Source organism: Urocitellus parryii, chromosome 12, assembly GCF_045843805.1.
Source record: "Urocitellus parryii isolate mUroPar1 chromosome 12, mUroPar1.hap1, whole genome shotgun sequence".
NCBI classification, from domain to species: Eukaryota; Metazoa; Chordata; class Mammalia; order Rodentia; family Sciuridae; genus Urocitellus; species Urocitellus parryii.
Genome location: NC_135542.1, coordinates 42,060,420 through 42,086,141, shown reverse-complemented (window position 1 = coordinate 42,086,141; position 25,722 = coordinate 42,060,420). Strand labels below are relative to the sequence as shown.

General features: G+C 36.1%; 1 protein-coding gene across 2 annotated transcripts in view; it reads left to right on the top strand.

Annotated features, from left to right (window-relative positions):
• Nbas (NBAS subunit of NRZ tethering complex) overlaps positions 1-25,722 on the top strand; it is a 324,194-nt gene that overhangs the window by 56,438 nt on the left and 242,034 nt on the right. For both annotated transcript variants that reach the window (XM_026396378.2, XM_026395637.2), the window contains 2 exons: positions 9,687-9,755; positions 15,418-15,546. In XM_026396378.2, coding sequence (XP_026252163.2) covers positions 9,687-9,755; positions 15,418-15,546 — 198 coding nt within the window. The remainder of the gene's footprint in view (positions 1-9,686; positions 9,756-15,417; positions 15,547-25,722) is intronic.

The following is a 25,722-nucleotide window of genomic DNA, read 5'->3' as shown; positions in this document are numbered from 1 at the left end:
TCTACTGTCATACGTAAATAATGAAAAGCAAAAGAAAAGGCCTAAAATTTCTGTGGCTTACCACATGAAAGTTTTTCTTATTTGTGGCAAAGCTGTGGTAAATCTTTGCACAGTGGCAAAGCCTGATGTTGATACTGTGATTCTTCTGGACAACTTGTTCTAATTGGTGAAGAAAGGATTCTTGGAAGATAACCCCTTTTCTAGCTATAAAGGGACACCAGTAAGTACTTTTGTGTTCAGAAGGGTGAGAAGAACTAGGTGTATGGGTGAGTACTGATTGTGTTTACCATCTGGAATACCCACCCTGTAATACTACATATCTTGGGTATTTCTGTAGGCTGTATGAAAATAAGCATTTACCACATTATTTGTTACATAGTGGGCAATTAGATCTTTTTCAGATGAGGGAAGAAACTGAGAAATTTAAGGATGGCACAATGTAAGTGAATGTGTTAGGCTGTTTGTTTCAATGATGAATGTATTATTTTTCTGAAAATGTTATTGACTTTAACCTTATAAAACAATGACTTGGTATTGAAAAATAAGTATTTTCGAAAAGAAATACTAGCAATTATATACTCTTTCATTAGTAATATTGTGTTTTAGCATTTGGTATATACTGAAATGTATGAATGGGATTTAATCCAACGAAGTTGTAATTGTTTTTTAATTCATTGAACACAGGGTGTTGTTACACATGCTAGGCAAATAGTCTACCACTAAGCTACATGTGTACCCTTTTAAATTTTTATTTTGAGGCACAATCTTGCTTAATTACTGAGGGTCTTACAAATGGTGAGACTGACCTTGAACTTGGGATTCTCCTGCCTCAGCCTCCTGAGTTATTGTGATTACAGGTGTGCAACACTACATCTCACTAATTTTAGTTTTTTTAAAAAGTGATTATTACTTATGGGTTTATATGGCATCAGACCTTAAATCAGTTTAGATTTGGAGATCAACTTATTTTGTACTAAGCTTTGTGCTTTGATTTCCATTTATTAACCATCTACCTATTCTACTCATTTATGCTGCCTGCTTAACCTGGGGAGCAGAGCAGTGATAAGGAGCTGAAAGCTCATGAGAGTCTAAGCACTGAAGATGGAAGAGGGGATAGTCCAGTTCTTGTGGCCCTGTTTAGCACTTCCTTCCCATATGAAATTAGGTACATATCTAATTTATACTCTGATTATCCTATCAAATAAAAGTGAGGTAGGAGTCCCTTATACATACTTCACACGTTATTTTTTGTTTGTAGCTTATTACTTGTGTTTATTTCTCTGAATTAACTCATATCCATCTTCTGGTTTTATATGTAAGATGTATAAGGGCAGATCTTGGAAAGAGGTTGAGGAATTTCTCCTCAAATCTGCCTGAAGCAGGCATGTCTTAAGCTTATTTTCCAGGGGTTCAATCAAAACATAATCTTTAGGAAAGTCTTTATACAGAGAGGGAGATAATACACAGATGTGACAAAATGTATATAACTGGTCAACCCAGATGAAAGGGATACTGGTGCTTCATTGTACAATGCTGTAGCTATGAAATTTGACAAAATACAAAATACAGGGGGGGAAAGGTAAGTTTGGAGGATGCTAGGAGAGGTAAAGCAGGCAAAGTGTGAGTGTTTCCGTACAGCATAGTCGAGCGTATTTGTGACAGTGCATTCCAGGAAAGGAGATGTCATGGAGTTCTATTGCATATTAGGAAACCATTTTTCTCCTGACTTCCTGGAGTTCTCTTGTGCTATCCCTATGCGCCTTGCTGATGTATTAGAAGCTACTGTGTTCTATATAGTCACTGCTCATCTCTGGCCTGAGGCTTTCATATTGAATTCTTAAAAGAAAATAGCTTTTGCACTGACAAAATAAGTTAGGAAAAATATTGAATTTCAAATTGAATATCCTTCTGTATGATTAACTTCTTGAAATGTTGCAAGTGTATTTTAATTAGTGGCTTTAAAATGTGTCTTGCAGCTAAACTTGAAATGTTCTCCACAGGTGTCGCCTAACTTGAGGTTATTGTTATAGCTCCTTTTGTCAGGGGACGGGTATTATTCTCATTGAACTGCCTGTTAATCTGTAAAGTTGCTGTTGTGCTGGGGTATATATTGACTGAAAATGCTGCGGGGCATGTATTCTAGGCTGCTAGGTTGTAAGAGAAACTATGAAAAATTCAACATATGCATTGACTAGTTTCCAAACTAATGTTAGTGTCACACATGTGAGATAGTTTTACTTACCTATCACTGCTCCAAGTGTTAGGAATATAAAGATATAACTGTCCAGAAATAAGTACAATAAGCTGTAAAAGATACCAGGTCAGATTTTAATAACTAGGACCAAGGAAAAGTGCAGGCTCTAGAGTCAGAGGCTAATATTGAATTCCTGCTCATCCCTTGCCATTTCGGGCTTTGGCTAGGATCCACAGGAGAAATGTATGTGAAAGTGCTTGATAAACTCGGATGCTCTACGGGGTCAAATATTGCCTATTTTTTAAAGTTAAAAATCTTGAAGATAAATATATAAAAATGAAGATTTACTTTTTATATGATGCTGCTGCTTTTTCAAGTTACATTGTTATAGTGGAAAGAATACAGGCTTTTCGGAATCTTGTTTACCTAAAAAAAAATCCTATTTTTCTGAGAAAATAGAAGCATAAGGAGAAGAGGTCTTCCATGAGATTTTACCATCTGCCTGGGGCCCTACATGTGTACTCTATTGTGATAGCAGGTGCTGTCCTTGCTCTAAGGCCAAACCGTCCCTTTGTCCTCTAGATCTGCCTAGGTAATTGAAGAATGTTTACCTACACTAAGATCTTGCTGCCTCCTAGACTTACCAACTTATAAGATGTTTTTGTTTCTCCTGTAATAAAACTCTTGGCCTCCCTTGCCCTCCAGCCTCTGTCCCTTTTCTTTTCCTTAAAGTGTTCACATGTTGGCTCTGCTGGCTTCCAACTCTGTCCTTTCCATTTTCTCTCCAGTTCACTTAGATGGGAATTTAGCTCCATCTTTTTATTTAAAATATTCTTATTGATGTTATCAGTATCCTCCAATGTCTTGTCAGTTTTATTGGTATTCTTAAATTCCTAATAGTTGCTTATATAAAAAAAAATCAGTAAGCTTATTCTATTTTCCTTTTCCTTTACTTTCTGCTCTGTTTTATTTGGATTATTTCTTTGTCACAATATGTTCTATTTACACATACTTTGGACTCTCATTTCCACTTTAGTCTTAGAAATGCATTTATGCATTTTAAAATGCTTGCAGTTAGTTTTTTCATTGAAGTTTTTCCAGTCATCTCTTGACTGAAGTTAGTTTGTAGTAGATATTTTGAGAAGGGCCCATAGCTGATTTTTTTTAACTTCAAAAATATTTTGCCAGAGTTTTGATATTTTACCTTATAGAATCTTGATTCACTTTCACAAAACCTTAGCAATTTCTATTATTTTCTTGGTTTAAAAGTCTGATTTAATCAAATCATTCCCCCTTTGTATAATCCATTTTGCTTGGAGGTTTTCAGATTTTTTTTTGATCTGTGAAATCTAATAACTTTTCTAGAATGCTGGAGCTTATCATTCAGTGCTAATTTCCCCAGATAGGTCTGCCCTTATGACTTAGAGACTCGGATCTTTTTCTATTTCTGAAAAGTTTCTTGGATTATAATTCTAGATATTTTGTGCATTGGTTTTCTTTCAGGTTCTCTAATCAGTTTTTTAGCTTTTTACTCTATTTCATTTCCTTTTAATTTGCATCTCCTTTTCATGTATTGTTTTCTTGCCTTTATTTAAAGCTCCTTAAGTTTTCCCAGTTGTTTCTTGATTGGATGAAGTGAATCTTTAGAGATGTTTTGAGAAGGCTCATGGCTGATGAATTTTTTTTCAAAATTTGCATACCTCTTTTAAAGATGATTTTCTTATTCCCAAATTACATAAGCTGCTTGTTGTTCGCTTTTTTTTTATTGTTGGCAGTTCAAAACATTACATCTATTTTGATATATTTCACAGTTTGATTCAAAAGGGTTATGAACTCCCATTTTTACCCCGTATACAGATTGCTGAATCGCATCAGTTACATCAATTACATTTCCATTGATTTACATATTGCCATTCTAGTGTCTGATGAATTCTGCTCTCTATCCTATTCTCTACTATCCCCCCTCCCCTCCTCTTCTCTATCAACCCCCTTTACTGTAAAACACTTCTTCCACTTGTATTATTCTTTCCTTACCCCTCACTTCCTCTTGTATGTAATTTTGTATAACCCTGAGGATCACCATCCCTTTCCATGCAGTTTCCCTTCTCTCTCCCTTTCCCTCCTGCCTCTCATCTCTATTAATGTTGATCTTCTCCTGTTCTTCGTCCCTACTCTGTCCTTAGTTACTTCCCTTATATCAAAGAAGTCATTTGGCATTTGTGTTTTAAGGATTGGCTAGCTTCACTTAGCATAATCTGCTCTAATGCCATCCATTTCCCTCCGAATTCTATGATCTTGTCGTTTCTTAATGTAGAGTAATACTCCATTGTGTATAAATGCCACATTTTTTTTATCCATTCATCTATTGAAGGGCGTCTAGGTTGGTTCCACAATCTTGCTATCGTGAATTGTGCTGCTATGAACATCGATGTAGCAGTGTCCCTGTAGCATGCTCTTTTTAGGTCTTTGGGGAATAGACCGAGAAGGGGAATAGCTGGGTCAAATGGTGGTTCCATTCCCAGCTTTCCAAGAAATCTCCATACTGCTTTCCAAATTGGCTGCACCAATTTGCAGTCCCACCAACAATGAACCAGTGTACCCTTTTCCCCACATCCTCGACAACACTTGTTTTATTTGACTTCATAATGGCTGCCATTCTTACTGGAGTGAGATGGTATCTTAGGGTGGTTTTGATTTGCATTTCTCTGACTGCTAGCGATGTTGAGCATTTTTTCATGTACTTGTTGATTGATTGTATGTCCTCCTCTGAGAAGTGTCTGTTCAGGTCCTTGGCCCATTTGTTGATTGGGTTATTTGTTGTCTTTTTGTCTAATTTTTTGAGTTCCTTGTATACTCTGGATATTAGGGCTCTATCTGAAGTGTGAGGAGTAAAGATTTGTTCCCAGGATGTAGGCTCCCTGTTTATCTCTCTTATTGTTTCTTTTGCTGAGAAAAAACTTTTTAGTTTAAGTAAGTCCCATTTGTTGATTCTAGTTGTTAACTCTTGCGCTATGGGTGTCCTATTGAGGAATTTGGAGCCCGACCCCACGGTATGTAGATCGTAGCCAACTTTTTCTTTTATCAGATGCCGTGTCTCTGTTTTGATATCAAGCTCCTTGATCCATTTTGAGTTAACTTTTGTGCATGGCGAGAGAAAGAGATTCAGTTTCATTTTGATGCAAATGGATTTCCAGTTTTCTCAGCACCATTTGTTGAAGATGCTATCCTTCCTCCATTGCATGCTTTTAGCCCCTTTATCAAATATAAGATAGTTGCAGTTTTGTGGATTGGTTTCTGTGTCCTCTATTCTGTACCATTGGTCCACCCGCCTGTTTTGGTACCAGTACCATGCTGTTTTTGTTACTATTGCTCTGTAGTATAGTTTGAAGTCTGGTATCGATATTCCACCTGATTCACACTTCCTGCTTAGCATTGTTTTTGTTGGTATGTGGTGCTGAGGATCGAACCCGGGCCCCACGCATGCCAGGCGAGCGCGCTACCGCTGAGCCACACCTCCAGCCCCTCTTAGCATTGTTTTTGCTATTCTGGGTCTTTTGTTATTCCATATGAACTTCATGATTGTTTTATCTATTTCTACAAGAAATGCTGTTGGGATTTTGATTGGCATTGCATTGAACTTATAGAGAACTTTTGGTAATATCGCCATTTTGATGATGTTAGTTCTGCCTATCCATGAACAGGGTATATTATTCCATCTTCTAAGATCATCTTCTGTATCTTTCTTTAGGGTTCTGTAATTTTCATTGTATAAGTCTTTCACATCTTTTGTTAGATTGATTCCCAAGTATTTTATTTTTTTTGGAGGATATTGTGAATGGAGTAGTTGTCCTCATTTCCATTTCAGAGGATTTGTCGCTGATATACAGGAATGCATTTGATTTATGCGTGTTGATCTTATATCCTGCCACTTTGCTGAATTCATTTATTAGCTCTAATAGTTTCTTTGTAGACCCTTTTGGGTCTGCTAGGTAAAGGATCATGTCATCTGCAAATAGTGATAATTCAAGTTCTTTTCCTATTTTTATGCCTTTAATTTCTTTCGTCTAATTGCTCTGGCCAGTGTTTCGAGGACTATGTTGAACAGAAGTGGTGAGAGAGGGCATCCCTGTCTTGTACCAGATCTTAGAGGGAATGCCTTCAATTTTTCTCCATTCAGAATGATGCTGGCCTGTGGCTTATCATAGATTGCTTTTACAGTGTTGAGGTATGATCCTGTTATCCCTAATTTTTCTAGAGTTTTGAACATAAAGGGATGCTGTACTTTGTCGAATGCTTTTTCTGCATCTATCGAGATGATCATATGGTTCTTATTTTTAAGTCTATTGATGTGGTGAATAACATTTATTGATTTCCGTATATTGAACCAGCCTTGCATCCCAGGGATGAATCCTACTTGATCATGGTGCACAATTTTTTTTGATATGTTTTTGAATCCGATTCTCCAGAATTTTATTGAGGATTTTAGCGTCTAGATTCATTAGAGATATTGGTCTGTAGTTTTCTTTCTTTGAAGTGTCTTTGTCTGGTTTAGGGATCAGAGTGATATTGGCCTCGTAGAATGAATTTGGAAGTTCTCCCTCTTTTTCTATTTCCTGAAATAGTTTGAAAAGTATTGGTGTTAGTTCCTCTTTAAAGGTTTTGTAAAACTCTGCTGTATACCCATCCGGTCCTGGGCTTTTCTTAGATGGTAGTCCTTTGATGGTTTCTTCTATTTCCTCTATTGTCATTGGTCTGTTTAGGTTGTCTATATCCTCCTGACTCAATCTGGGCAGATCATAAGACTTAAGGAATTTATCTATGCCTTCACTATCTTCTATTTTATTGGAGTATAAGGATTCAAAATAATTTCTGATTATCTTCTGTATTTCTGAAGTGTCTGTGATATTACCTTTTTCATCCCGTATGCTAGTAATTTGGGTTCTCTCTCTTCTTCTCTTCGTTAGCCTGGCTAAGGGTCTGTCGATTTTATTTATTTTTTCAAAGAACCAACTTTCAGTTTTGTCAATTTTTTCAATTGTTTCTTTTGTTTCGATTTCATTAATTTCAGCTCTGATTTTAATTATTTCTTGCCTTCTACTTCTTTTGCTGTTGTTTTGCTCTTTTAAAGATGATTTTCTTATTCCCAAATTACATAAGCTGCTTGTTCGCTTTTAAAAAAAATATTTATTTTTAGACACAATACCTTAACTTATTTTTATGTGATGCTGAAGATCGAACCCATAGTCTTGCACATGCGAAGCGAGTGCTCCACCGCTGAGCCACAACTCCAGCCCAGCCCCTTGTTGTTCACTTTTACAAAAGATTTCTTGTCTAATTCTTTTCTGAGTTCTTGACTTTCTGATTAAGGTTAAGTTTTCTATGCCCTCAAATGTGTGACAAAGCAGTTTTGTTCTGTTTAGAATGTTAGGTTTAAGTTTTCTTTTGGTTTATGGTTGTTCTTCCAGAGGTAATGTACCTTTATTGATACAAGTGAAATTTTGTATTCTGGTTTTCTGCAAAGTATGTGTAAATCTTTTTCTTAGTGCTTTTAAATGATATTAAACTACTTTACAAGACTTCCAGCCCAGTGATGCCCTCTTTGGCTAGTGTAGCATAGTTAGGGACTCTAACTGGTCGGTGTCTTATCTGGTGGAGACAGCTATGGGTCTGTGGATCTCTCTGGTTGCTTGCTGTTTCCTGGGCTTCTTTCCTCTTCACCACTCAATCACAAAGTGTGCTTCTCCCTTTTTAACCCTTGTTCTCCTTCAGAATTGGTGTTCAGAAGATTGGTCGTTCACATCACACTGACACTTAGTTCCTTATCAGCAGTCTGACTGATGGATATGGATGTGTTTGGTTTTTTTTTTTTTACTGTTTTCAGACTCAGTAAATTGAATCTTGTTAGCTGTGGATTTTGACAGACTTCTGACTTAGCTAGCTTCCTTGACTGTGCCCCCATTGGGCCCTACAGTATTTGTTTCAATCTGCCTTTGTTTGCCACCAAGCATTGGTGGAGGTTGCGGTGGGGATGAGTGAGCAGAAACAAGGTGAGTCAACAGGATAGGGTGATTTTTCTCATTTTATGCAGTTAATTTTGAAGGTGAGTTTTCGTGTATCTTAATTGGAGGGTGGTGTTTTTTTTTTTTTTTTTTTTTGAAGAATATACTGGAGAAATGTTGCTAGGCCATTACTACTTCAGCTACTGAGAATTTCTCATCACTTTTTAATCTCAATTTAACAGTATCTGTTTTGCCCAACCCCTATCCCCCCTTTAACTAAGGCAAAATTCATGTAGCATAAAATAAAGCATATCCATTTCAAAGTGTACAATTCAGTGATAGTACATTTACTATGTTGTGAAACCATCAATACCATCTATTTTCAAGTCATTTTTACCATCCCAAAAGAGAACCTGTTATCAAACAGTTGATCCCTTTTCCCTCCTCTCCCTAGCTCCTGGAAACCACTGGCTGGCTTTTTGTCTCTATAGACTTTACCTCTTCTGAATATTTCAAAGTGGAATCATACATTTATGTGATCCCAGGTAGCTGGCTTCTTTGACTTATTAAAGGTTTTTAAGGTCCAACCATTACGTCATTCCTTCTTACGGCTGAATAATAGGTTTACATAAACAACATGTTTTTATATACTAATTAATGCATATTTGGGTTGTTTCCACTTTTCAGCTATTGTTCACAATATTTCTGAGTATTCAGGGACAGGTATTTTGAATACCTGTTTCTAATTTATGCAAAGACCTACAAAAGAATTGCTAGGTCATATGATAATTTTCCCTTTAACTTTGAGAAATATCAGACTTTTCCACAATGACTATAGTACCTTGTGTTCCCACTAGTGATATATAATTGTTACAAATTGTTGACATGCTCAATAACACTTATTTTTCAGCTTTTAAATTAGTTGTCTTTCTTGGTTTCATAAGTATAGTTCTTAAATCTAAACACAAATTAATCTTGTGTTTATTTTTTGTGCTGGGGATTGAACCTAGGGCCTTATGCATGGTAGGCAAACACTCTACCAACTGAGCTATAACTCCAGCCTCTTATATTGTTATTTTAAATATTGATTTCTAAATGATATTTTCTCCAGTATTTTAAGAGTGTAGAATGAGTTTCTTAATGAATAAAATTTGTTGGAAGTTTTGAAATTTTCTGTAGTGGTGCTAGGATAACTGGTAATCTGGGATAGCCTCAGTTAAGAGCTTGTGGTAGATTGTAATATTTATAAATTGTATTAGACTGTTTTTTATATTTTAAGAAACCATTGGATGTTGGATATATTTTGTAAGATTTTACCAGTTGGTAGTTCCCCCACCCCCTGAACTGAAAAGAATCTGATTCTTGACACCTGTTGGAGATTTTCTTAACAATTGTAAAATATATACACTTGATTTGCTGTAGATTTGTTTTTATAAGAATGTGTACAGTGACAGATTTTTTCATTAATTTTTCTTTGTGCATTTATTTTGTAGGTACCAAAGACACTAGGATTATTAAGGATGTTAAGTGTCAAGTTTTACAGTCGCCCGGGACAAGAACAGGTAATGCAAATTTGTTTAACCTTGTGCTTCTCATTTTCACCAGAGTACCCGTAAAGTTAAAAGTTGAGTGAACTTTGAATATTATAGATCTTCATCTGGGTGTATTCATAATTATACACTATGCAGATATATGCACTAGTAAAAACTTAGGGCTATTCATTAGTATATCTCAACTGGAAAAAAAAAAACAAACTTTAAAGAGAAATACAAAGAATGAGCCTAGTTTTCTTGGGTTCTGAAGATAGCCTAAAGAATTCTACTAGAAGCATACATATATCTATGAATTCCTTTTTTCCCCCCACTGGCAACACTACCTCATTTTATTATAGAATCAGGAAGAAACATTTTTTCCCCCCCACAGTTTGGACACTGATGCCATGGAGCATTTTACAAAAATAAAACCTTAATATACATATTGACTCACAAATACGTATACAAGTCTATGTCCCATTCTGCAAACTGCTATGTAAAATTTGAGAATGGTACCACTATTTCTATTGACTTTTGAATATATAGAGACATGAGTGACAGCATGTAATTCATTTGTATCTTGAGATTTTAAACCATATTGTCTAAATTTGTTGTAATATAAACATTTTCTTCAAATCTTTAAAATTAAAGATTCGAGTGAAACAAGATACTACTTATTTCTGCTCATCAGAGAACAATAGCTTTTGCCAAAAAAAGCTGAAATTTAATGTAACGGATGTCCCTTAAGTGAATTGTTGATGCTACTGAATACAGATCTAACATCTTCTAATTATAATTTTTTTATTGTCAAATCATTACATAGCTCTTGACATATCATATTTCATACATTTGATTCAAGTGTTATGAACTCCCATCCCCCCCCCATACAGATTGCAGAATCACATTGGTTACACATCCAGGTTTTTACATACTGCCATACTAGTGTCTGTTGTATTCTGCCTTTCCTATCCTCTACTATCCCCCCTCCCCTCCCCCTCCCATCTTCTCTCTCTACCCCATCTACTGTAATTCATTTCTCTCCCTTGTTTTTTCCCCCCTTTCCCCTCACTTCCTCTTATATGTAATTTTATATAACAATGAGGGTCTCCTTCCATTTCCATGCAATTTCCCTTCTCTTTCCCTCCCACTCTCCTACCTGTTTAATGTTATGCTAAGTGAAGCTAGCCAATCGCTAAAACAAATGCCAAATATTTTCTTTGATATAAGGAGAGCAACTAAGAACAGAGCAGGGAGGAAGAGCATAAGAAGATTAACATCTATGAATTTTTTTAAAAAAAAATCTTGTGGATTTTTAAAAATTCTTTTTCACAATAGATCACTTTTTTTTTTTTTGGCTTCTCATAAAACTAAAAAAATAATCAAGTTTGACATTACTTTTGTTCCAAGAGATGAGAAGGAGCCACGTTGATTTAAGGTTTCGGGTATCATTTATTTTACTGATTTGTTAGAGAAGCATGGGTCCATGACAATTGAGTTGGACAGTTTCATTCTGAATATTAGTGATACATATCGGAATTGCCTCCAGGGGATCTAGTTATATTTACTCTCGGTGTGACTCTCAAAATAATCTTGACCTACAAGGGAGAATCAGTTCCTATTCCTGTTATAGGAAGAATCAAATAGCCTGATTTTTCTACTTCTTCAATTTATTTACTGAGCCAAGGGGAGAAATGTAATAAGCATTCTGTTTCACCATTTGTATTTCATATATTTTAAATTTTAGGCCCTAATTATTTCTCTGCCATTGACTTAAGCTTAATCATGTAGTCTGGATAGACTTGCCATTCTGTCTGTAGTGATGAGCAAAAGCCCTCACTGTTCTTTGTGTCTAGAAAGTCACTTTTTTTCTTAGTCCTTTGCATATTTGAACTCTTTTCTAGTTAGCATTCATTTATTTTATTTTGTGAGAACTTTTAATGTAATGAAGCTAATCTGGTACCCCATAATAAAATCCATATTGTCTTCTATAATTTCTTAGATTTAAAAAAATTTATATGTATATTTTATTCTAATCAGTTATACAGGACAGCAGAATCCTTTGATACATTATACTCAAATGGAGCAGAATGTTTCACTTTGTACATGAAGTAGAGTCACACCATTTTGTAGTCATACATGTACCTGGGGTAGCTGTATCCATCTCATTCCACCATCTTTACTACCCCCATGCCCTGTATTTTTAATTATTTCATGAAATTTTCTTTATTTTGTAGACAAAGAAACATAGGCAAGGCTAAATAACTTGGCTTTTGCCTTGAAGTTCATTTTTTCTAATTTACTGTGTTGCCTCTATTGGTCTTTTCATTACCATGAAAAGAAGCATTACTTTGCCTTTCTCCCTGGATCCTTTTCTCATTGTTCCTAGTATTATCTAAATAATAACTTTATTTTTAATAAAATTAAAATATTCATTTAAAAAAATCTGACTGTAATTAAGCGAGAATGTGGAATTTCAGTATTCATTTATTTCATCAGTCAGCAAGCACTTTCTCAGAGCTAGAGAATAGAAGGATGCACAAAAGGCCCCCCCTCAAGGAGCCCTTATGTGTAGTGAGACAGACTCAGACAAGAGCAAGACATGGCCTTCTGTGACCTTCCCTCTCACAAAGCATACAGTGCTACTGAAGAGCAGAAGGAGCATTCAACTCTGACACTTGTTTAATGGTGAAGGGAGGAATAGTTCCTCAGGCAGAAAGGGGAAGGCTTTGTAACAGAAGTAGAGTTTGGGATACTCTCAGACAACACCACTGGAATGCATCGGTTTGTTGGTAGTGAATCCATAGGCACTTGTGTCTTGTTTTCCATGTTTATTTTATTTGGACTGATAGGTTTAGTAATGTTTAGAACAGGAATTATTTGGAGGCTTGATATTCACAGCTCTTCTCTATATCCTGTCTGGTATGTCATTCAAAGTGTTCATTAATTGCCTTGGCATACCATTAGGCAGGAGTAAGTCTGTTCAATCTGTAAATGACCATCTTCCTTTGATCCCATTCAACTCCTTTGAACTCCAGCTTGTGTAGTTTCAACCTGTGTTATTGGTTATTCTCTTGTGATAGAACTCGACTTTTAGGATTCTCTGTGATGGAACAAAAGGAAAGCAAACTATTAATTTCCTTGTATTTTCATCCTCACTTATGAACATACTGTACTGGCATCCTTAACTGTTTGAACTTTTCAAATTTAACATTCTAAACCCAGTACTTCCCAGTAAACATCTGAATATTATGTATCTTATTTTGTACCCATAAGTTTCCAGCCTAGAAATACTTACAGCTCATATTTTTAGTGCAGCAATTTTAGAGCTTTTGAGGGCTAAAAGAGAATATCTTAAATTATGAACTCTTTCTGACCAGCACTTTCCATACAACCTCACAGGAAACTGGCATTACTGGCATCATGATGCCTGTTTTTTATTGGTGAAGAAATTGAAGCTTTAAGACAAATGGCCTACCAAGTTCGCTTGTGGTCAGTGCTTTTTTTTTTAGTTGTAGATGGACACAATACCTTTATTTTACTTTAATGTTGTGTTGAGGATCAAGCCCAGTGCCTCACACTTGCTAGGCAAGAGCTCTACTACTGAGCTACAACTCCAGCCCACAATCGGTGCTTTTTCTATAACCTCTCTGACTATTGTCTAAATATTTAGTTGGGTAATTGAAGAAACAGAAACCAAGATTTATTGTTATTAAAAGTAACCAAGACTATATATTACTTTTTTCGGGGGAAGGGACCCTAGGGATTAACCCAGATATGCTTAATCACTGAACCACATCCCCAGCCCTTTCTTAAAAAAATTATTTTAATTAGGTATTCCCCAGCCCTTCTTAAAAAATTATTTTTAATTTTGAGATAGGGTCTCCCTAAGTTGATTAGGGCCTCATTAAACTGTTGAGGCTGGCTTTGAACTTGTGATCCTCCTGCTTCATCTTGTTGAGCTTCTGGGATTACAGGTGTGCACCACCATGCCTGGCTATATATTTTTATTTCACGAAGAATGATCTATTTTATTACTCAAGTTTGGTAGCAAGTTTGGTAATTGTTTCTCTTTTACACTGTCTTCTTCTTGAGAGTATTAATACATTTTTAAAAGGGATCTACTTTCCTATGCAGTAACTATATTGTAAATATTTAGTTCATTTTTCCACTTCTTAGTGCAATTTTCTATTTACTTCTTGGTTTTGCTATCAGGTTTTACACACACACACACACACACACACACACACACTTTGAGCGCATTAAGGGCAGTGGTTGTCATGTTAACAATAAATGATGGTGGCAGCTGTTGATCTATTTTTATATCCATAATTATAGAACTAGTAGCTTACAGGTTCTTTTAAATTGTGGTTTAATGTACACAAAACTTACATGCCTTTAAATAATCAATGTCTGACTGGCATATATTACCTTTTAAAGGATTTATTAATAATCAGAGTATTATAGAAGATATTGGCTTAGAAAATTTTTTTATTCTAAAAACTTTTGTCTTTCATACTTTTACATTTTCTTTTCATACTTTGACAGTTTTTTTTTCTGAGTTGTTAACCAGGCTTTTCAAGATGATTTTTCTCTTAATTTTAAGGATACATTAAAAAATTTTATTATTTTAATGAGACTTCAAAATCAATTGGCTAAAATGTGTACTAAACTCTTTGTGGGCATGAATTTGTTCACTGACTTCCCAGAGTATACAACAGTACTTGGCATGCAATATTTATTCTTGAATATGTAATATTTAATATGTAATTCTGGGATGTTAGAAGAGCTATAGTTATAAAATAACCTTTTATTGATTTGAGATTTCTTTAAAAATAGGTAGTAATTCAGAATGTTGAGTGTTTAACCTAGAATTCAGTACTTTTATTTTAATATGGCATGTGTATCAAAAGGCGTAGAAAACAGATCACTCCTTTTTAATTATTCCATGTAGATGATGGGCAGTTGAAGAGAGTGAAGCAGTTTAAATTCATTTTAGTACAGAGATCTGATATTTGACATTAAAAAAATCCCCTCTCTCAGAAAGGACAGATAAGTTTTAATACAATATTTGAGAGAAGGTACAGTTTCTACTCTAAATATTACTGCCAGTAGTAGAAAGCTTTAATTAGTGTTTTAATTAAGAAAAAATCAAATGGACATTTGAGCTAGTGGTTTAATGTCAGCAGGAAGCTAGAGGAAATTTCATTAAGCAAACATGTGGTTTAATGCCTTTTTTTGTGAACAGCTTTATATTATTCACATACACTACAGTTCACTCATTTCAAGGATACAATTCGCTGATTTTTTAATATGTGCACAGAACTTTGTAACCATCTTAGTTTTATTCATTTTATAACTTTTATTATCCTGGTAATGACCCTCTATCCCTTAACCATCACTCCCATATGTGGGTCTACATTTTAAGGAATTCATAATCTATTAAAAACCTGTAAAAGTTTTTGATAACTCATGATAATTTTTAGAATATTTGCATATTTGGGTTTAGGGTTTTGTGTTGATTTTGCTGCTATAAAATAGACAAAAACTTTAAGGTCAGGGGATAGGCTGGAGCACAAGCATATGAAGTGGGTAGAACTCCCAGGGACTAACAATCATTTATAACATGGCACCCCTGATGACTGTCGATTATGAGATTTGTTTGTGCCTTTGCTCTGACCTTATGACTGTACAGGATGGAATCTTCAAGATGAGCCTTTCACCACAAGGAAGCCTCCTTGCAGCCACTCATTTCTCAGGGAAACTGAGCATCTGGGCCATCCCGTCTCTGAAGCAACAAGGAATGTGGCATCAAAATGAGCAGGTATGTCTTTTATGAGTGACTACTGTTATAGTACTTCAGTTTGTTCAATTTTCTTTTTTATAGCACCCACATTAGTTTCATCATTCCAAACTGTCCTGTTTTTCAGTTAAATTATACTATCAGTTGATGTCAATAAAGTAGGACAAATTAATAATAGACACAGAAAGAAAAAATGTGCCTTTGTATTTCCCTGAGACTATAAACTGAGCAGCACCTCTTCATTTAAAACAGACCCAATAAGACACAATGGTAGACTTGTGGAGTCTAAATTAATTGAAGGTGAAGGGAAGCTAGGAGGGGGGAAAATCCTCCCTAAATCTGTGTATAAGGAAAAAAAATCTGTTTTTCTTTTTTCTTTTCTTGTACCGGGTATTGAACCTGGGGTGCTAAACACTGAGCCATATCCCCAGCCCTTTTTACTTTTTAAGAGACAGGATATTGCTTAGGGCCTCTCTAATTTACTGAGGCTGGCTTTGAACTTGAGATTCTCCTGCCTCAGCCTTCTGGGTTGCTTGGAATAGATGTGTATACCACCGGGCCCAGCTGCATGCACTGATTTTAATGTGTGGTTCAATACACTCTGTATACCAGGTGTTGTCTATTAGTTGAACTGTTCTCCCCCACCACCCTTTACATTCTAAAAATACAGAATGAAAATGTTAAGATTTCAGCAAAAGTCAGTATGGTCAAGGATTTGGAAGGTAAAATTCTTAAAGGGTTACAATTCTTTATACATATTGCTAATTTTAATCATATGCTTTGAGACTTGAAAGGAATTCCCTTCTCTTAACTCAAAGATGAGTTGCCCTAACATAGACAAAGATGGAACATTTTCATTTTATTGTCCTGAAATGACCAGTTTCAAGGATTAGATGGTTTTTGTTTTTTAGTAACGGGTTGAATTAGCACTTATAAATAATTTAAATTTATAAGGGGAAGGAGGAATTAGATCATAAACTTGAACTTGGTTTAAAACCCCGTGGTCTTAAAACATGCTTATAGCCATACATCGTGATAGTGGAGGCTTAAAGAAAAATCTTTCCTCAACTACCTGTAGTATGATATAAATCTTTTTTACTCTCTGGTTACTTTACATTTTATCATTTTAAGGATTAATTCTACTCTCATCTTGAATTTCCCACCATTTGCCCATGGACAGATCATCTTTGGATAGTTTTATGATTCTAAAATTAGAGTATATTTCTTGAATGATCTGAAAGGATCAATGTCAGAATTACTAATTTTTTTTCAGAATAACGGAAAAAGAAAGTGACTCTACATTTCTTTTTAAAAAATTTTTATTATTGTTCAAAACATTTCATAGCTCTTGACATATCATATTTCATACATTTGATTCAAGTGGGTTATGAACTCCCATTTTTACCCCGTATACAGATTGCAGAATCGCATCGGTTACACATCCACATTTTTACATACTGCCATACTAGTGTCTGTTTTCTGCTGCCTTTCCTATCCTCTACTATCCCCCCTCCCCTCCCCTCCCATCTTCTCTCTACCCCATCTACTGTAATTCATTTCTCTCCTTTTTTTCCCCTTTCCCCTCACTTCCTCTTATGTAATTTTGTATAACAATGAGGGTCTCCTTCCGTTTCCATACAATTTACCTTCTCTCTCCCTTTCCCTCCCACCTCTTGTCGCTGTTTAATGTTCTACATTTTTCTACTGTATTCTCAGATTAAAATGTTTAAAAAAATTTTTTTAGTTGTATATGGACACAATGCCTTTATTTTATGTGGTGCTGAGAATTGAACCCAGGGCCTTGCATGTGCTGGGTGAGTGCCCTACTGCTGAGCCACAACCCCAGCCCCCACCTTTTTTTCTTGTACACAGATAGAGGGAGGATTTTTTTTCCCCCTCCTAGCTTCCCTTCACCTTCAATTAATTTAGTTTCCACACGTCTACTGTTCTGTCTTACTGGATCTGTTTTAGATGAAGAGGTGCTGCTCAGCCTACTGTCTCGGTAGCGAAATATAAGGCACATTCATTCTTTCTGCTTTGAAACTATAGCTAAGTTACTTTATTTCTTTCCTGTAGAGTGATCACCTGTCATAACTGCTTAACATCTTTAGCAAGATATGTCGGGCATCAGAGCTTTCACCAAACTGTTGAACTGTCTGGAGATGGGATTATAGTTTAATTTGTATGACATATTTCATGTTGTACTTCCTGAGGCTTGATATATGGAGTCTGTTTTCCATCTTTATTCAGAAAAAGACATTATTTAGGTAATTGATCCAAAAATATTGTGTATGTTTCATGGTTGTCAATGTGTGCTGATAGAGTATTCAGCTTCCTTGGAAGGATCCTGATGTTCTTCTGATACTTGGGAAATTTTTATGCTTGGGCAACATGTTTTTAAATGGTGAAAACCTTTGAATAATAGATGTTTTCCCCTCCGGGCTTTGTTTTCCTAAGTTATTTTCATTTACCTAATAAAAATATCGATCAATTCCTGAAGCATTCTTAATATTTCATCTTCTGAGTATCCTAGAATGTCATGTATACAGTATAAGAACTATTCATTGCAAAATTTATTAGTGTGCTCTTTTGTTTACTGAGATTCTGGGGCCCCTTTATTGCCTGCAAAGATAAATTGCATTTTATTGGCATACACTCAACTTTTTGACTGGTTAGGCTTTTTTGTCATTAATTGCCAATCAGTGTCATTATGATTCATTACTTTTTAATGTTATTAGATTTTTATAGTTGACTACGAAAGAAACTTAAAACATCGCTTAAAAATCTTGAAACCTGGGAAGGAATAAATGTAATTTTCCCCATGGTTTTAAAACATGCATTCAGATATGTTACGGGATACAAAAGGAGGGGATTTCAAAAATAGAGGAGGTACATGGTAAGAAGAGATGAGTTCAAGGTATAAGTTTGACTCCATCCTTGCGTATGCTGAGCTTCTAGAAGGGGAACGCAGGAGGAAATGCCATAGTTTGATAATTGAGCACATACCTTCTGTGCTTTTGATTCAATTGCTCCCTGAACAGTGCTCAAATAGAACATTTTTAAGTCGATCTGTCGGGAGGGATGCAACTTGATTCTCAAGCTAGTTGCGTCACTTATTAAAACTTCACAAATTGTTAGTGTTATTTGTCAGTTCTGATTTGGTTGACGTAGATTTTTTTCCCTTAATGTCTGCAAAAATGGGAAAAAGTAGCTTTTTGGGAGTCTCAGAACTAGAAACTGACTTGGTTGCCATTCTGCAGGCCATCCTGCGGGTTATGATGCCCTTTGCTTAGGGAGCTTAGCTAGTTAAAGAACCGAGTCCTGCTGGGATCGCCATCCCTGCTGTGCAGCACCACAGGCCAGGGGTGCCAAGCCTTCCCTTTTCAAGCAGCTGCTCAGCCTGGACAAAGGCTATCTGGATAGAACAGACTCTGCCCTCTGAGATCCCAGCCAGTTTTAGCCTCAAAAGAAATTTAGGTCTAGAGTTGGGGATTGGGAAGGCATTTATATTTATTTATCTTAAATCCTGTGACTGGTAAAAATGCAAACTCCTCTGTTGACTTGTCATCCCTTCTAGTCTGATCGTCAAGTGCTGTACTCTTGGACCCTCCTCTCCCTGTCCGCTGCTTTTGTCTTAGCTGTTCTGCTGTTTGATCGTAGTTTTCTTTATTCCATCATTATCTCTGAGGTTTCATCCTCTTCACAGACACACTGGTTTCTTTGAGTTCGCTTATTTCAGACCTTTATAGCTTGAAAGGATGAAGGTGCACGTATGATTTTTTCTTATTACAAAATTTACTCTAACATTAGCTGTTACCTAATGAGCATTTGCTTTGTTCTATGTTATGTAGCAAGCTAAGATTTGATTTCAACTTTCTGACTCTGTTCATGTGGGAAAATATATTGAAAAAGTGAGAGAAACTTAAGCCAGTGAATGCCAGCATGTCCAACACACATTTTTATTCCCACAGTATTAGGCGTGTCCTTACAGTTTAGGAACACTCTATTATTTGAAAGATGAGATTTCTTTTTAATAGATTAAGAAAGCACGAATCATATTGTTTGATTCATTTTGGCATTGATTCTTATTTAATCTTTAAAAACACAGATAAATTGTTTTTCTCAGTGAATATAATGCAGACCTTTTTGCAGCCCTCTTATATGTGCTCAGCTCTTAAGAAGTTAGTGTGTACCAGGTATTAGAATTAATAATTGAAAGTTTCTCACTGGAAACACTTAGCTTTATAATAGATATGTAGAGACTTGTGACATAGTGGGGCCTGGGTTGGAGGTGGTCACTATTTTCCAGCAAGAGGAGTTTGTATAACTACTGTCTTCCACTTGTGTTCTAGGAAAATAAGTAATTGTTTAAACTATTTTTTTAGTTGTAGGTAGACACAGTACCTTTATTTTCATGTAGTGCTGAGGATTGAACCCAGTGCCTCATGCATGCTAAGTGAGTGCTCTCTACTTTTTTGCTACAACCCCAGGTCGGTAATTGTTTTCAATTGGGACTTCACTGTATGTGTGAATAAAATCTAGTGTGTTAAGTATAATTTATAAATACTTTGTAATCTTAATAACATAATTGTGAAATAAAAGTTGAACTGTTCAGCTGGACACAGCGGCACACTCCTGTGATCCCAGCAGCTCTGGAGGCTGAGGCAGGAGGATCATGAGGTCAAATCTAGCCTCGGCAATGGTAATGGCGAGGCACTAAGCAACTCAGTAAGACCCTGTCTCAGCTAGGAACGTAGCTCACTTGGTAGAATACCTGCCTTGCATCCACAAGGCTCTGGGTTCAATCCCCAGCACTGCCCCCCCAAAACAAAAACACCCAGAATAAGGCTAGGGATGTGGCTGAGTGGTTGAGTGCCCCTGAGTTCAATCCCTGGTACCAAATTAAAAAGTTAAATTGTTCACTGAATTTCTACTAAGTTCTAGTGTAGGAAGTACACTAACCTTGAGGTATGCATAGTCTTGCAAGGGAAATTATAAATACAAGGTAAAATAACATGTTAATATCATGAAAATGTAAGCTTGGAGGGAAAAAACAGAATTCACAGGTAGTGCTAGGAGAAAAATTCTTGGAAATTTTAGTAAGGCTTAGCTATTTACAGAGTAAGTTTCATATTTTTGTTTATTTCATAGCATTCCTACTCATAAAAAGATGTATTATACCCATTTTAATAGATGAGAATGGTGCTAAGAATAACCTAAAATCACTATTAGAATCAAGATTCCATTTTGATTCAGGTTTCTGACTTCATCACTTCCAGTGCATATTTAAACTAATTTTATCCCTTTTTAATGTTTTTATTAGTGCATTTTAATTAAAATAGTGGGATTCATTTTGACATAATCATACATGCAGGAATACAATTCTGTTTCAGTCCCCAATACTCTCTCCCAACCACTGGCCTTTCTTTTTATTTTTTGCTTTAACTGGTTTAAGTTTTCAAGTTTTTTACGCTTAGATAAAATACTGATCTTCCCCCCTCTACCCATGGGCGTATGAGTTAAAGGGAACACCGGGGAGAGTTATCACTTTGCAGTATATATGAGCAACATCTTCTGGAGTCATGTGGTTTATTACGCAGAGGACTTAGACATGTGCATTTTAGAGTAATAAGTGAAAACTGGAAGACTGTGGTTTACCAAATGTGTAGTGTCTCCTTTAAAGATAAATGCAGGCTTTGAAAACGGACGTAGCTGGAGTTTTCTCATTCCTCTTGCCATCATCAGGTGAGCTGGGGTCAGCCAGGTAGAGCAGAGCTTTGCCTCTTCTAATGGCTGCTCTAGGAAATCAGTGGACAGATTATAAGCTAATTAGTTCATAACAGATTATCCTGGTAATACAAATACAGTCAGCTTATAATTTTAGCTCAAATGTTGCCTCAGAAGAAACTAATGTGACTGCTGCCCTGAGCCTCTTTTCCAAAATTCTGTGTTCAGCTCATTTGGGGCTTTCTTCATGCAACTTGCCGCTTTATTAGTTTTTATAATACACTTTGTGTGATTATTTTCTCTGTAAAACCTAATGATTAAAGATAGTTATGGAAGTGCCTATTCTGATTTACTTCTATTCAGTTTTGAGTTGATTAAATGCTTCAGCTTTCATTGTCAATATGAAAATCCATCTGGCTAGAAATCTGTGAGTCTTAATTTTTGTTCACGTCTGGAATAGAATAAAATGGCTTAAATGATTTTCATTTCAAACATTTCCCGTATGTTATATTTATCTTTATCTCGTTTTTAGCCTTAATTTTCCTCTAATGTTTTATTTACTTGCCTATTTGTATTTCTGTAGATCTAGAAATGGGAATAGACAAATATATTTCCCATTTTATTTCTTTAAGCATAGTAGGTGTTAGACTAACTTTGTTAAGTGGATGAATCAATGAAGGATCAATGGGAAGATGACAGTTTGTGATTCTTGATATAATCCACAGCTATTTTCACAACTTTCCTAAACTATGAGCTCTTTGAGAATGGCCATTAAGTATTTCATGAAATGTATTTTATCCACAGAATTTTTTTAGGCAAAGCATATTAAATACTAATAAATGTGGAATGAAAAATTCATTTGAAATGTTCCTTTCAGGAGTTTGATGGAGAGTAGAGATTTTATTATATTTAGATTCCACTTGTAAAAATACATCAAAATCTTTAGATGTGGAAAAAAAAAACATTGCTTTAGTCCTAGTAGCCTTTCTATATAAAACCTCTATCCATGTTCTTAGGACCTTCCCCTAGACTACTGCTGCATTAAGTGATGGCAGCATGATTGTTTGTAGATATGCAGTAGCAAGAATATATTGGGGCAGAAGGATGATTCCTTTCCTCACTATATGAATGTCACAACAGACAGGTTCATTTAATAACAAATGATTTTTTTTCCTGATATCTAGAATTTGGAAAGACAGCTTGTACTTTTTGTTCTTAACCAGGCATTATAGGCAGAGATTCAGAAGGGTTAGAGTTGGTAAAACAGTTCTTACTTTTCATTGACTTTTGTCAGTAGCAGTTCCAGGATTTCATCTGTAGACCTTGTCAACTGACCCACAGCGGGCAACAGAAACTGACGGAGTTGAATAAGGGTTATAGCTGAAACTCCTATAACAAAAAGTCAAGAGGTTCCTGAGTTCAAAGCCGGCCTTATGCAACTAATGGGGAGACCCTGTCTGTAAATAAAATATTTAAAAAAGTGCTGGGGATGTGGCTCAGTGGTCAAGTGCCCTGGGGTTCATTCCTCCCACCCGAAGCACATTGATTTAAACAAAGTTTCACAGGGTCTTGGAGACTTCAGAAACAAAGATCCAAGATCAAGGAAAAGTGGTCTGTTATTAGTGCATTTTATTTATGTAATAGTGACATAAATGATCATAACATAGTTTGCTCCATTTTCGTTCCCAGTATATTGTGTTTAGGTTTGACAAAGGATGGATAAGGGAGGGGCAGTATACACAGGTTATTTTGGTAATCAAAAGGCTCTGGAGGCATTAACATTTCATTCTCTCAGAGGTGGACTCCAACTTTCTGGACCCAAACTGGCCTCTATTTTTGTGATCTGACCCAATTATCTACACTGACTGCCTATCTGTAATTTTTGCTTCACTCCCCCATCCAATTTTAGGGACACCTTACTATAAGGAAAAAGGGCGATGAAACACTCTTTTTTTTTTTTTTTTTTTAAATTTTTTTTTTAATATTTACTTCTTAGTTCTCGGCAGACACAACATCTTTTGTTGATATGTGGTGCTGGGGATCGAACCCGGGCCGCACGCATGCCAGGCGAGCGCGCTACCGCTGAGCCACATTCCCAGCCCCGATGAAACACTCTTGCTGCTTTAAGCTGAGAGGGAATGATGTAGGGTCGGGCAAACAGTTTGGAGTCCCCTTTTAGAAATTGGGTTGGTGGAAGGGTCCGTGGAAAAATTCTGGTTCCAAAAAGAACAGGTTGTAAAGTCATCTGGGGGTGGGTTCTTCTGAGATAGGAACAAAAAGATATGAGATCAATATAGAATAAATGTTGCATCTGGAACATGTTAGTGAATATCATGCAGATGATAGAAATGAATAAACTCTCACTAGGAGGTGCAAGATCTGAGCAGTTGTCCCCATAACAAAGCTGGGGGAGGACAAGGTTATTTGAAAATGTAAATCTTTAACATTGCCAGAGTTGTTGGGAATGTAAATACAACACTTTATTTTTACTATCACAGACTTCCCATAAGATGTAGTTAAGCTACTTAATACTATCTGATTGTTGTAAAATGTTTTTATTGGTATGACCTCCTGTGTTTAGTAGAGATCCCTTTATTTCTGTTACTTAGGGCTAGATAATCATATTAGCAAACATTGATTAAGTCTACCTGTGTAGGAGGTTAGGAAGATCTCGGGCCTTAAACTAAAAACTTCTGACCCTGGCAGTTTCTCTCATTAGTGATCGGGTACTCCTGCCTAAGAATCTTCTCTTCTGTAGTCTCCAGTCTTGTTTTTTTTGTGGGGTTAACAAGTGTACATCTTAAGTTACATTAGAAGAGCTATTTTTTTTCTTTTGAATGCCAAGGATGGACTGTGCTTTGGTTATAACTGTTCTGCTAGATATTTAAGATCAAGCTGGTCAGATTGACCTTGTTCCCATCTGTTAGAGAGCAACTGAAGAAACTCGGTTGACTCTAAGGGCTTTCTGGGCCTTCTCTACTGATGCTTAGTGACTCTCGAGTTGCTTGTAGAGGTCATAGATACTTTTTCAAGTCTTGAATTTCTCATGAAAGTTCATTAGGTGCTTCTCTACCTCGCAGAGACACTTGGCAGAGATCTTGATGAACCTGTGCTTCATCTGCCAGACTCCTCTTCAACTGGGGCCATGCTTCTCCCAGAGAGCCTTCCTATTGTACAGCCAAGGAGCTCTGAGAGCTTAGCCAAGCTCTTTGCATATTCTTCTTCAGTCTTTATCCTCTGTTGGACAAATTCAGACATGTCTTTCTACATCTGTTTGCCTTTCAGTTGCTTTTGGAGCAGCAGTTCGAACCCAGCCATGGTGCCATTGCTTTGCGTTTTTTTCTTATCAGCCCAGAAGTAGTCACAATGGCTCCACTCTGTTGGCTTTAGCAGTTGCTGGTCTGGCATTGTGTCTGGGTGAGGGAATATTACGCAACTTATCTTCTCTGTGCGGTCAACTGTATTTTCAAGATGATATATTTTGTCTTCATTGCCTGACGTCTATCTTCTGGGTGGTCTCATTTGTGGGAGATGCTTTCCATTGAATTTTTAATTTGGCTTATTGATTGCTTCATTTTAAGGATTTCTTCTCAGGATCTCTTTATTGAAGTGATCTTTTGCTACCTGTATTTGCTCTTATATCATCCTTTAAGTCGCAGAGCAGTTTTACCAAGTACATTCTGAACTCCTTTTCTGACATTTCTTCTACTGTACTGTCAATGGATTCTATTATTGGAGCATCTTGGTTTGTTTGGAGAGTTTTATTCCCTTGTTTTTTTATGTTGTTTGTGTCTCTTCCCATTTATCTGTGTTCATCAGAGGCAGTACAGTTTCTACCCTGTAGACTTATAGTGTCCCTGAAGGTTTCTAGTATCTTCCCTTTGAGAGGGAGACCAATATTAACAGCACAGATCTGGGTTTCAGTTTCCATAGGCTCCACCACACTGCAGTCCCAAGATGACTCCTGGATCACAAACAATTGATAAACTCCCAATATTTTAATTTTGATTGACACAATAATTGTACATATTTATAGGGTACAGTGTGATACCTTGATACATGTGTATAATAGATAATGATCAAATTGGGGCAATTGTGATATCCATCTCAAGGATCCTGAACATTTATCATTTCTTTATGTTGGGAATCTCCAAACTCTTTCTTTTGTTCTTTCTTAACATATATAACGAATTGTTGTAAACTATAGTAGACCTATTGGCAACTGTTTTCTAAGATTTAAGATTTCCAATTAAAAAAAACTGATTTTTTAACTAGTCTTTTCCATGCTGTTGTAACTTTGGAGATGAAGTAAGAAACACGGAGCCAATAGTGTATTTGACTTAATGATATTTGAGAGATTGACATGCTATTATGTTCCCAAAGCATAATACCATGTTGCCTTGATTTTAGAATATGAATGGATTAACTTTGAAGATTGCATGATTATGTTCTTTTACTTAGTAAATCTTT